This window comes from Sus scrofa, chromosome 13 (assembly GCF_054392235.1).
Source record: "Sus scrofa isolate SSC_HxYL_T2T_F1_AM1 chromosome 13, Sscrofa_HxYL_maternal_Yorkshire_Landrace_v2.0, whole genome shotgun sequence".
NCBI lineage: Eukaryota > Metazoa > Chordata > Mammalia > Artiodactyla > Suidae > Sus > Sus scrofa.
Genome location: NC_139395.1, coordinates 198,310,335 through 198,322,886, shown reverse-complemented (window position 1 = coordinate 198,322,886; position 12,552 = coordinate 198,310,335). Strand labels below are relative to the sequence as shown.

The 12,552-nt window shown below is 35.7% G+C and overlaps 1 protein-coding gene across 3 annotated transcripts in view; it reads left to right on the top strand.

Annotated features, from left to right (window-relative positions):
* The window catches only part of TMPRSS15 (transmembrane serine protease 15), a 172,326-nt gene that overhangs the window by 108,414 nt on the left and 51,360 nt on the right, over window positions 1-12,552 (top strand). For all 3 annotated transcript variants that reach the window (XM_021068532.2, XM_084987059.1, NM_001001259.1), the window contains 1 exon segment: window positions 12,106-12,216. In XM_021068532.2, coding sequence (XP_020924191.2) covers window positions 12,106-12,216 — 111 coding nt within the window.

The window sequence follows — 12,552 nt, the reverse complement described above, 5'->3', positions numbered from 1 at the left end:
TTTGATTGGGTATTTTTTTTTTTATTGAACTGCAGGAGTTGTTTGTATATTTTGGAGATTAATCCTTTGTCAGTTGCTTCATTTGCAAATATTTTCTCCCATTCTATGAGTTATCTTTTCATTTTTTATGGTTTCATTTGCTGTGTAAAACTTAAGTTTATTTAACTCCCATTTTTTTATTTTTGTTGTTATTTTCATTACTCTAGGAGGTGGATCTGAGAAGATACTGCTATGGTTCATGTTGGAGTGTTTGGCCTATGTTTTCCTCTAAGAGTTTTATAGCATTTGGTCTTATATTTAGGTCTTTAGTCCATTTTGAGTTTATTTTTGTGTGTGGTGTTATTAAAGAGTTCTAACTTCATTATTTTGCATGTAGCTATCTAGTTTTCCCAACCACCACCACTCAGTGAAGAGACTGTTGTGTCTCCATTGGATATTCATACCTCCTTTGTCATAGATTAGTTGACCACAAGTGCATGAGTATATTTCTGGGCTTTTTATCCTATTTTATTTATCTATATTTCTGGTTTTGTGCCAGTAAGATACTGTTTTGATGCCTGTAACTTTGTAGTATAATCTGAAGTCAGGGAGCCCGAGTCCTCCAGTTCCATTTTTTCTTTCTTAGGATTGCCTAGTTTATTTGATCTTTTTTTCCCAAGGCCACACCCACGGCATATGGAAGTTCCCAGGCTAGGGGTCAAATCAGAGCTATAGCTGCCAGCAAACACCACAGCCACAGCAAATGCAGGATTCAAGCCGCATCTGTGAACTATACCATGGCTCACAGCCATGCCAGATCCTTAACCCACTGAGTGAGGCCAGGGATGATACCTGCATCCTCATGGTTCCTTGTTGGATTCATTAACCACTGAGCCATGAAGGAAACAACCTAGTCTGTTTGATCTTTTATGCTTCCATACAAATTTTTAAATATTTTGTTCAAGTTCTGTGAAAAGTGCAATTGGTAATTTGATAGGGATTGTGTTGAATCTGTAGATTGCCTTGGGTAGTATACCCACTTTGAAAACACTGATTCTTCCAATTCAGCAGTATGCTGTATCTTTCCATCTGTTTGTGTCCTCTTTGATTTCTTTGATCAGTGACTTACAGTTTTCAGAGTACAGGTCTTTTGTCTCTTTAGGTAGGTTTATGCCTAGGTATTTTAGTCTTTTTGAATGTGATGGTAAATGGAATCGTTTCCTTAATTTCTTTTTCTGATCTTTCATTGTTATTATATAGAAATGCAAGAGATTTCTGTGTTTTATTTTTGTATGCTGCAACTTTACCAGATTCATTGAAGAGCTCTAACAGTTTTCTGGTAGTGTCTTTAGGATTTTCTTTTCTTTTTTTTTTTAATTTCTTTTTTTTTCCCACTGTACAGAATGGGGGCCAAGTTACACTTACTTGTATACATTTTTTTCCACCCTTTGTTCTGTTGCAATATAAGTATCTAGACATAGTTCTCAATGCTACTCAGCAGGATCTCATTGTAAATCCATTCCAAGATGTATCCGATAACTCCAAGCTCCCGATCCCTCCCACTCCCTCCCTCTCCCCCCGCAGAAGCCACAAGTCTATTCTTCACGTCCATGATTTTCTTTTCTGTGGAAATGTTCGTTTGTGCTGGATATTAGATTCCAGTTATAAGTGATATCATATGGTATTTGTCTTTCTTATTTCACTCAGTGTGAGAGTCTCTAGTTCCATCCATGTTGCTATAAATGGCCTTATGTCTTTCTTTTTTATAGCTGAGTAGTACTCCATTGTGTATCTATACCAAAGCTTCCTAATCCAATCATCTGTCTATGGACATTTGGGTTGTTTCCATGTCTTGGCTATTGTGAATAGTGCTGCAATGAACATGCGGGTGCATGTGTATTTTTCAAGGAAACTCTTGTCCGGATATATGCCCAAGAGTAGGATTGCAGGGTCATATGGAAGTTCTATGTATAGATTTCTAAGGTATCTCCAAACTGTTCTCCATAGTGGCTATACCAGTTTACATTCCCACCAGCAGTGCAGGAGGGTTCCCTTTTCTCCACACCTCCTCCAGCATTTGTTATTTGTGGACTTATTAATGATGGCCATTCTGACTGGTATGAGGTGGTATCTCATGGTAGTTTTGATTTGCATTTATCTTATAATCAGCAATGTTGAGCATTTTTTTCATGTACTTGTTGGCCATCTGTATATCTTCTTTGGAGAACAGTCTATTCAGGTCTTTTGCCCATTTTTCCATTGATTGATTGGCTTTTTTGCTGTTGCGTTGTATAAGCTGTTTATGTATTCTAGAGATTAAGCCCTTGTCAGTTGCATCATTTGAAACTATTTTCTCCCATTCTGTATGTTGTCTTTTTGTTTTCTTTTTGGTTTCCTTTGCTGTGCAAAAGCTTTTCAGTTTGATGAGGTCCCATGGGTTTATTTTTGCTCTAATTTCTATTGCTTTGGGAGTCTGACCTGAGAAAATATTCATGATGTTGATGTCAGAGAGTGTTTTGCCTATGTTTTCTTCTGGGAGTTTGATGGTGTCTTGTCTTCTATTTAGGTGTTTCAGCCATTTTGAGTTTATTTTTGTGCATGATGTGAAGGTGTGTTCTAATTTCATTGCTTTGCATGCAGCTGTCCAGGTTTCCCAGCAATGCTTGCTGAATAGACTTTCTTCTTCCCATTTTATGTTCTTGCCTCCCTTGTCAAAGATTAATTGACCATAGGTGTCAGGATTTATTTCCGGATTCTCTATTCTGTTCCATTGGTCTGTCTGTCTGTTTTGATACCAGTACCACACTGTTCTGATGACTGTGGCTTTGTAAAATTGCTTGACGTCTGGGAGAGTTATGCCCCCTGCTTGGTTTTTGTTTCTCAGGATTGCTTTGGCAATCCTGGGTCTTTTGTGGTTCCATATAATTTTTTGGATTGTTTGTTCTAGTTCTGTGAAAAATGTCATGGGTAGTTTGATAGGGATTGCATTGAATCTGTAGATTGCTTTGGGTAGTATGGCCATTTTTACAATATTGATTTTTCCAATACATGAACATGGAATATCTTTCCATTTCTTTACATCTTCTTTAATTTCCTCGATTAATATTTTATAGTTCTTAGCATATAAGTCCTTTACCTCCTTGGTCAGGTGTATTTCGAGGTATTTGATTTTTGGGGGTGCAGTTTAAAAGGTATTGTATTTTTGTGTTCCTTTTCTAATACTTCATTGTTGGTATATAGAAATGTAACTGATTTCTGAGTTGTAATCTTATATCCTGCTGCTTTGCTGAATTTATTAATCAGTTCAAGTAGTTTTGGGGTTGAGTCCTTAGGGTTTTCTATGTATAGTATCATGTCATCTGCATACAGTGACAGTTTTATCTCTTCTCTTCCTATTTGGATGCCTTTTATTTCTTTTGTTTGTCTAATTGCTGTCACTAGGACTTCCAAAACTATGTTGAATAGCAGTGGTAAGAGTGGGAATCCCTGTCTTGTTCCAGATTTGAGTGAGAATGCTTTCAGTTTTTCTCCATTGAGTATTATATTTGCTGTGGGTTGGTCATAAATGGCTTTGATTATGTTAAGGAATGTTCCCTCTATACCCACTTTGGTGAGTGTCTTGATCATGAATGGATGTTGGACTTTGTCAAATGCTTTTTCTGCATCTGTTGAGATGATCATATGGTTTTTGACTTTTCTTTTGTTCATGTGGTGTATGAGCTTGATTGATTTGCATATGTTGAACCATCCTTGTGAATCTTGGATGAACCCTACCTGATCATGATGTATGATCTTTTTGATATGTTGTTGGATTCGGTTGGCTAAAATTTTGTTGAGAATTTTTGGATTTTCTAGGTATAGTATCATGTCACCTGCAAACAATAATAGACTTACTTCTTCATTTCCAATTTGGATTCCTTTTATTTCTTTTTCTTCTCTGACTGCTGTGTCTAGGACTTCCAAAACTACATTGAATAACAGTGGTGAGAGTGTATATCCTTGTCTTGTTCATCATCTTAGGAATTCTTTCAGCTTTTCATCATTGAGAATGATGTTAGCCATTGTCATATATAGCCTTTATTATGTTGAGGTAGGTTTCCTCTCTGCCCACTTTCTGGAGGGTTTCTACGGAAATGGGTGTTGAATTTTGTCAAAAGCTTTTCCTGCATCTATTGAGATGACCATATTGTTTTTATTCTTCAGTTTGATAATGTGGTTTATCACGCTGATTGATTTGCTGATATTGAAAAAAATCCATACATCCCTGGGACAAATCTCACTTAATCATCATGTATGATCCTTTTACTGTGTTGCTGGATTTCATTTGCTAGTATTTTTTTGAGGATTTTGCACCTATGTTCATCAGTGGTATTGGCCTGTAATGTTCTTTTTCATGTAGTGTCTTTGAATTGGTATTGGGGTGATTGTGGCTTCATAGAATGAGTTTTGGAGTGTTCCTTCCTCTGAAATTTTTTGGACAAATTTCAGAAGAATAGGTGTTAACTCTTCTCTAAATGTTTGATAGAATTAGCCTGTGAAGCCATCTGGTCCTGGACTTGAATTTGTTGGAAGTTTTTAAATCACAGTTTCAATTTCAGTACTTGTGACTGGTCTGTTCATATTTACTATTTCTTCCTGGTTTAGTCTTGGAATATTGTACCTTTCTAAGAATTTCCAGTTCTTCTACATTGTCCATTTTATTGCCATACATTTGCTTATAGTAGTGTCTTATGATCCTTTATATTTCTGTTATGTCTGTTGTAACTTCTCCTTTCCCATTTCTAATTTCATTAATTTGAATCCTCTCCCTTTTTTTGTTGATGAGTCTGCCTAAAAGTTTATCAATTTTGTCGATCTTTTCAAAGAACCAGCTTTTAGTTCATTGATCTTTTCTATTGCTTTCTTCATTTCTATTTCACTTATATATGTTCTTATCCTTATGATTTCTTTCCTGCTACTAATTCTGGGTTTTGTTTGTTCTTCTTTCTTTAGTTGCTTAAGTATAAGGTTAGCTTGTTTATTGAGGATTTTTCTTATTTCCTGAGGTAGGCTTGTATGCCCTAAACTTCCCTCTTAGAACTGTTTCTGCTGTATCCCATAGGTTTTGGATCCTTGTGTCTTCATTGTCATTTTTCTCTAGGCATTTTTAATTTCCCCCATTGATTTCTTCAGTGATCCATTGGTTGTTTAGTAGCATATTGTTTAGTCTCCACATGTTTGTTGTTTTGAATTTTTTTTTTTGTTATTGATTTCTAGTCTTGGAGTGTTGTAGTCAGAAAAGTTGCTTGATATGATTTCAGTTTTCTTAAATTTACTGAGGCTTAAATTTGTGACCCAGAATGTGATCTATCCTAGAGAATGTTCCATGTGCACTTGAGAAGAATATGTATCCTGCTGCTTTGGGATGGAATATTCTATTAAATATCCATTAAGTCCATCTGGTCTAATGCATCATTTAAGACCTGTGTTTCCCTGTTGATTTTCTGTCTGGATGATCTGTCCATTGCTGTAAATTGAGCGTTAAAATTCCCCCATTATTGTGTTATCGTCAATTTCTCCTTAAGGCTGTTAGCAGTTGCCTTATATGTTGAGGTACTCCTATGTTAGGTGCATATATATTTACAATTTTTATATCTTCTTGGGTTGAGCCTTTGATCATTATGTAATATCTGTCTTTGTCTCCTGTAACCATCTTTATTTTAAAGTTTATTTTGTCCGACATGAGTATTGCTAGTCCAGATTTCTTTTCTTTTCCTTTGCATGAAAAATCTTCTTCCATCCTCTCACTTTCAGTTTGTATGTGTCCCTAGAAGTTTGTATGTCTCTTATAGACAGGATTTTCCAAAATGGCATCCTCCAGGGAAGCTCATGCCAATGAAAATTCTTGGGACCTCTCCCTCCAGTGTTCTTCCCCCACATCAAGCTGCAGCCACCCACTGCTTTCCCAAGGGGCCCTCAAAGACCTGCAGTAGATCTGACCCAGATTCTTATGGAGCCCCTGCTTGGCTCTGGGGCCCAGTGCAACCCTGCATGCACTGTCCATGAATGGATTCTCTATTTCGTCCAATCCTGTGGAGGTCCTTCTCACAAGTCCTGCTGGCTCTTGATGCCAAATGCTCCAGGGGCTCCTCCTCCCAATGCTAGATCCCCAGGTTGGGGAAGCTAACGTGGGTTTTAGAACTCTCACTCCTATGGGAGAGTCTCTGTTATATAGTTATTTTCCAGTCTGTGGGTCACCCACCTGGTGGGAATGGGATTGTTTATATCACTAAAGTGCTCCTCCTACCGTCTCAATATGGCTTCTCTGTCTTTGGGCGTAGTATATGTTTTTTGGAAGTTTCTGGTTTATTTTGTTGATAGTTGTTTAGAAGTTAGTTGTAATTTTGCAATTTTCATGAGAAAAGGTGAGGTTAAGACCTTATAATCTGCCATCTTGTCCTAATCTCCACATCTTCTTAATCCATTCATCTGTCCATGGACATTTAGATGGTTTCCATTTCTTGACTATTGTGAATAATGCTTCTATGAAGAATGGGGTGCATATATCTTTTTGAGTTACAATTTTCTCCAGATATGTGCCAAGAAACTGGATTGCTGGATCCTATGACAGTTCTATATTTAGTTTTTGAAAGAGCCTCCATACAGTTCTTCATTGTGATTGTACCAGATACATTCCCACCAACAGTGTAAGAGGGTTCCCTTTTCTCTACACTGTCTCTAGAATTTGTTATATTTATAATATTTGTATATTTATTAATAATAGCCATTCTGATTGGTGTGAGGTGGTACCTCATTGTAGTTTTGATCTGCATTTCTCTAATAATTAGCAATGTTGAGCATCTTTCCATATGCCTACTGGCTATCCATATATCTTCTTTGGAGAAATGCTGACTATTTAGGTATTATGCCCATTTTCTGATTGTGTTATTTTTGCTGTTGTTGTGGAGTTTGTGAATTTTTTGTATATTTTCGGGGTTAAGCCCTTGTTGGTTGCATCATTTGCAAATATTTTCTGCCATTCCACAGGCTTTTTTTAATTGTCTCCTTTGCTGTGCAAAAGCTTGTAAGTTTAATTAGGTCACTTTGGTTTATTTTTGTTTTCATTTCTATTGCCTGGGGAGACTGATCTAAGAAAACATTTGTATAGTTTATGGCAGAGAATGTTTTGCCTATGTATTCTTCTAGTAGTTTTATGGCATCATGTCTTAGGTTTAAGTATTTAAACCATTTTGAGGTATTTTTGTTTTTGGTTTGCATGGTTTGAACATGTATTCTAGTTTCATTGATTTACATGCAGCTGACCAGTTTTCCCAGCACCACTTGCTGAAGAGACTTTTTTCTCATTTTATGTTCTTATCTCCTTTGCCAAAGATTAATTGACCATTGGTGTCTGAGTTTATTTCTGGGCTCTCTGTTCTGTTCCATTAGTCTGTATATCTGTTTTTGTATCAGTACTACACTGTCTTGATTACTGTAGCTTTGTAATATTGCCTGAAGTCTTAGGAGAGTTATGCCTCCTGCTTGGTTTTTGGTCCTCAGGGTTGCTTTGGCAATTCTGGATCTTTTATGGTTCTATGTAAATTTTTGAATTATTCTAGTTCTTTGAAAAATGTGGGTAATTTTATAGGGATTGCATTGAATCTGTAGATTGCTTTGGGTACTATGGACATTTTAACAATATTAATTCTTCCAATCCAAGAGTGTGGGATATCTTTCCATTGCTTTGAATCATCTTTAACTTCCTTGATTAATGTTTTATAGTTCTTGGCATATAAGTCTTTCACCTTGTTAGTCAGTTTTACTCCTGGGTATTTTATTTTAGGAGTTGTGGTTTTAAGTGATACTGTATTTTTATATTCCTTTTCTATTATTTCATTTTTAGTATATAGAAATGAAACTGATTTCTGAATGTTAATCTTTTATCCTGCTACTTTGCTGAATTTATTTATCTGATCAAGTAGTTTTTGTGTGGAGTCCTTAGGGTTTTCTATATATAGTATCATATCTGCATGATACTATATATAGCGACAATTTTGCCTCTTCTCTTCCAATTTGGATACCTTTTATTTCTTTTTTTTTTTTTTTCTGATTGTTGTGGCTAGGACTTCCAGTTCTATTTTGAATGAAGTGGTGAGAGTAGGCATCCTTGTCTTGTTCCAGATTTTAGCAGGAAGGCTTCCAGCTTTTCTCCTTTGAGTATTATATTGGCTGTGGGTTTGTCATAAATGGCTTTTATTATGTTGAGTTATGTTCCCTCTATACACACTTTGGTAAGAGCTTTTATCATGAATGGATGTTAGATTTTGACAAATGCTTTTATTGAATCTTTTGAGATGATTATATGGTTTTTGACTTTTCTTCTGTTAATATGGTGTATAACATCACTTGATTTGTGTATGTTGAACCATTCTTGTGAACTTGGGATAAGTCCCACATGGTCGAGGTATATGACCTTTTTAATGTGTTGTTGGAGTAACAAAAATTTTGATTTTTAAGTGTTATTTTTGCTGTTAAGGATAAAATTTATTGTTCTTTCAATGTATTCATATTGGTATATTTAAGTACTGTTAATTTTTTTAAAATTTACTTTCATGATATATCTGAAATATTAAGTAGTATTCTTATTTGATAGTCAAAGAAATTGAGTCTACAAAAGATTCATTTACTTGCCCAAGTTCAAAAATAAATAAAAATATAATGACCAAATAGCAGATCAAACCAAGCTCATGTGATTGCAGAGCTTATGTTTAACTACCATTCAAATTCAAATAAATTTTACTTAATAATTCATAGAATCAATTTTTATATCAATAGGGTTACCCTCACCCAATCAACTGCCTAATTTAGAAATGCATGTCTTAAAACAATACTTTTTAACATTTCTTTATGTTGTATCAACTCATTACTTAGGTTTATACTCATTTTTGAGGCATAACACCCATTTTAACATAATTCACAGAACATTTAACAAATATCTACAGATTTCCTTCATTGTGCCAGGTATTATGTCAAATCTTAGGCATATGAAGATGAATAAATAAGGCACATGGATATTACAGCTAGTAAACTGAATATTCAATTTAAAGAATGGACTGAAAAAGCTTTATTTTTCCTCTACTTTATTTCAAATATCTCTTTTTTCTCTGAGATATTTAAGGCTGTTACCTTCGATTTTCCAGGTTTTTTTTGGGGGGGGGTATGAAATTTTCTTAACTGGGTAATTAAGATTGATTTTTATGTATTAAAATGTGTAGTCAAATACAGCATCAAAACTTTAATATATCTAATTCAAAGCTTTTTTTAAATCTCCCATCTCAGTCACAAATCTTGGCCCAAACTTAAGGCAGAAGAGGGTGGAAATATTTTTTAAGGTATTTTCTACTTTCTTTCCCTTACATCTTCCCAAGTATTGGAAGAGAAACAGATAAGAAGAATATACCATCCCTATAGTTTTCTTTTGGCTAACAGTGGCTCCTGGCCAAATGCTAACTCCTTTGTGGGATATAATTGTGTGTCCTTTGGTATATTCCTCTCCCTCGCCCCAGGACCACTGCATTGTAGACATGGCTAGGACATCCCTTAACCTTAACCTTTAGGATCTTTTATAAGACTCTTATCTCCTAATCCCCACCCCAGGCTCTATTCCTACACTTCTTTGTGCTGGAACCAGCTTGTCTTAACAGGCAGATGTCACTCAATTATTTTCTCAGTGTCAATGTGGCCAAAAGGAAATTCACGCACTGTTCCACATATGGAGAAAATGCAGGTTGTTTCTACTGCTGCCCTCTCTCCTAGATCTAACTGCCACCAAAGAAATTTTAAGCCAAATATCTGGCTTCTAAATTCATTACACAGGAAGTGGATACTAATATTATTTAAATAGCTATGTGCCCAAAAACTTTAGGAAACTAAAGTCACCATGTCCCATAAGCTTTTTCACTATTTTTCAGTTTAGTCTGGTTATTTTTCATAAAGTGTATCATGAAATTAACCTATTGGTTTGGGGCCTGCATTCCTGTTGTGGAACAGAATGTCTGGAATGGAATAAAATGAAATTAGATGGAATGTAATGGATGGGAGAGAATAGAATAGAAAGAATAGAACAAAATAAAAATAATTTTAATTTAGTTGCATACACACACACATACATACACATTAGGGTGTGCCCTAGAATATAGTTTAAAATATATTTCCTATTTTGATCACTGTTGAAAAAAAATCTGAAAGCCCTTGCACTAGTCCCATATAATAAGCATCAGCCCTATGACTATGCAGTGTAATAAATTTTCATCTGGGGAATGAGACGGCCTCCCTTCTTCAAGGCAACCCAGTATGAATTGGTCACCTTTGGGCATCCCTCACTTTGTTTGCTGTATGGGCACCTTACTCCCATCCTCTACATGAAAACACTCTTCTCTAAGATCCCTATTTAGTCTTTTTTTTTTTTTTAAGAAAAACTCTATTACACACACACACACACACATATACATACATATATATGTCTAAAACTCTAATTCATAGATAGATACTTTTATATATCTGGAATGATAGATAGAAATTGATAGTTGCTAGACTAGTTTTTTGTTTTTTTTTTAGTAAGCATAGTATAGCTATATTTAGTATCTTTCTTTAGAATGTGAGAGTATTTATCAATGCTTGCAGGTTATGGTCTACAACCCGTATTCTAAAACAACAGAAATGATTCATTATAAATTGAGACAGTCTCTATGGAAATGCATACCCTTTGTTTTTGAAACCATTTTGGCTTGAATTGTGTCTTCTTGAAAGCAGTATAATAGTTTGTGATTAATATTCACTAATAGCTTTTAAATTAAATCTTTCCTGTTCCTTGTTTTTTCACATGCTTTTGCTTCTCCATTATGATGGTCCATACACCAGGTAGGAGAAAAAACATTAAGCCTCTCCACAAGGGATCATCCTTTCCCTTCTCAGGGGATCCGAATCCCAGGTGGCCCCTACCAGAGATTCCAGTATCAGCATGTAGTTCCTAAGCCACAATCAGGAAACACCCTGAGGGAGGTAAACCTCTCTCTTCCAGTGAGGTGAGGCCTCACCCACTGGAAAAACTCTTTAAAATTAAGCAAACATTTCCAGGAAACACAGTCCTCACTCACTTTTAAACAACGAGTATTTCAAGTAAATGTTTGTTTGTTTTTTTAATTTTTTGTCTCTTTTTGTATTTTTTAGGGCCCATACCCATGGCATATGGAGGTTTCCAGGCTAGAAGTTGACTTGGAACTGTGGCTGTTGGCCTACACCACAGTCACAGCAATGCAGGATCCTTAACCCAATAAACGAGGCCAGGGATCAAACCTGCATCCTCATAGATGCTAGTCAGATTTGTTTCCACTGAGCCACGAAAGGAATTCCCCAAGTAACTTCTTTCTGCACAACTCAAACTCTGGAAACAACCACCACCTACCTCCAGATCTACTCAGTTCCTTCCTTGTCCATCCTCTTCATTTTCCTTTTGTTTCTTCATGTCCAAGCACATTCCCAGGACTCCAACCCAGCTTTTCTTATTCAGAGCTCCATCCCTATTTCCTTTCAAATGACCACGATTGCAGTTTCCCTCTCTTTAGACTACTTTTTCCCACCTGACCATGCTTTAATTAAGCCCAGGTTCCAGTGGTCTAACTTTGATCCCATCAAAAGGCAATTTCCACATTTCTGTGTAATAAAGTTTTGGAGGTGTCACTTGAATAGCAAAACCAAGAGCTCTCCCTATGCTTGTGTAACATTCCAGTGGTTGTCCCTTGTATGTCCATTTGGGTTGGAGGAATTTATTGAAGAGAGACTCACAGAGATGCTGTGGGAAGAAGGTATCCAAAACCTCACAGCCATCTTTTGGAACTGCCCTAACCTCCGCTGCAAAGGAGATACTTAAGGTTTTATTCATATACTTCTCAAAACACATCTCTTGCTTTGACAGGACTATTGAAGAAGAATTCTGAGCAATTGTGTTATGGTATTCAATATCAAAGCCAGCTTCACCATGCACTGTGGCAAAGAATGGATGTTTAAAGATGCAGAATTGGGATGGGTACTCCAGAATTGTCTGGCTGTCATTTCTTTATCCTATACAATATGTATTTTTCCCCATAGAGCCCTGCAAGGAAGACAATTTTCAGTGTGAGAATGGAGAATGTGTCCTGCTGGTAAATCTCTGTGATGGTTTTTCACACTGTAAGGATGGTTCAGATGAAGCACATTGCGGTATGTTTTATTTTTAGGAAAATACTTTTTTTTTTAATACCAAAGAAAAATTTTATTAAAGTATAGATTACTGGTTATATTTAAATAGATGAGAAAAGACCAACATGAAAAGGCATTCTCACACAACTGATTTCTAACCTCAATACATTAAAAATACAAAATGATGATCATTGGTTTTAGGTAAGTATTTTTTAATCAATTTCACCTCTACATTTGAATCTTAGAAATGTAAAAGGAAGATTATGACTATATTTTTAGGACAAATTTTGGCTCTTGTTTTCCTGGTAATTTTAGAATCCCTATTTATATTCTTGTTAGAATAAAATTTAATATGTA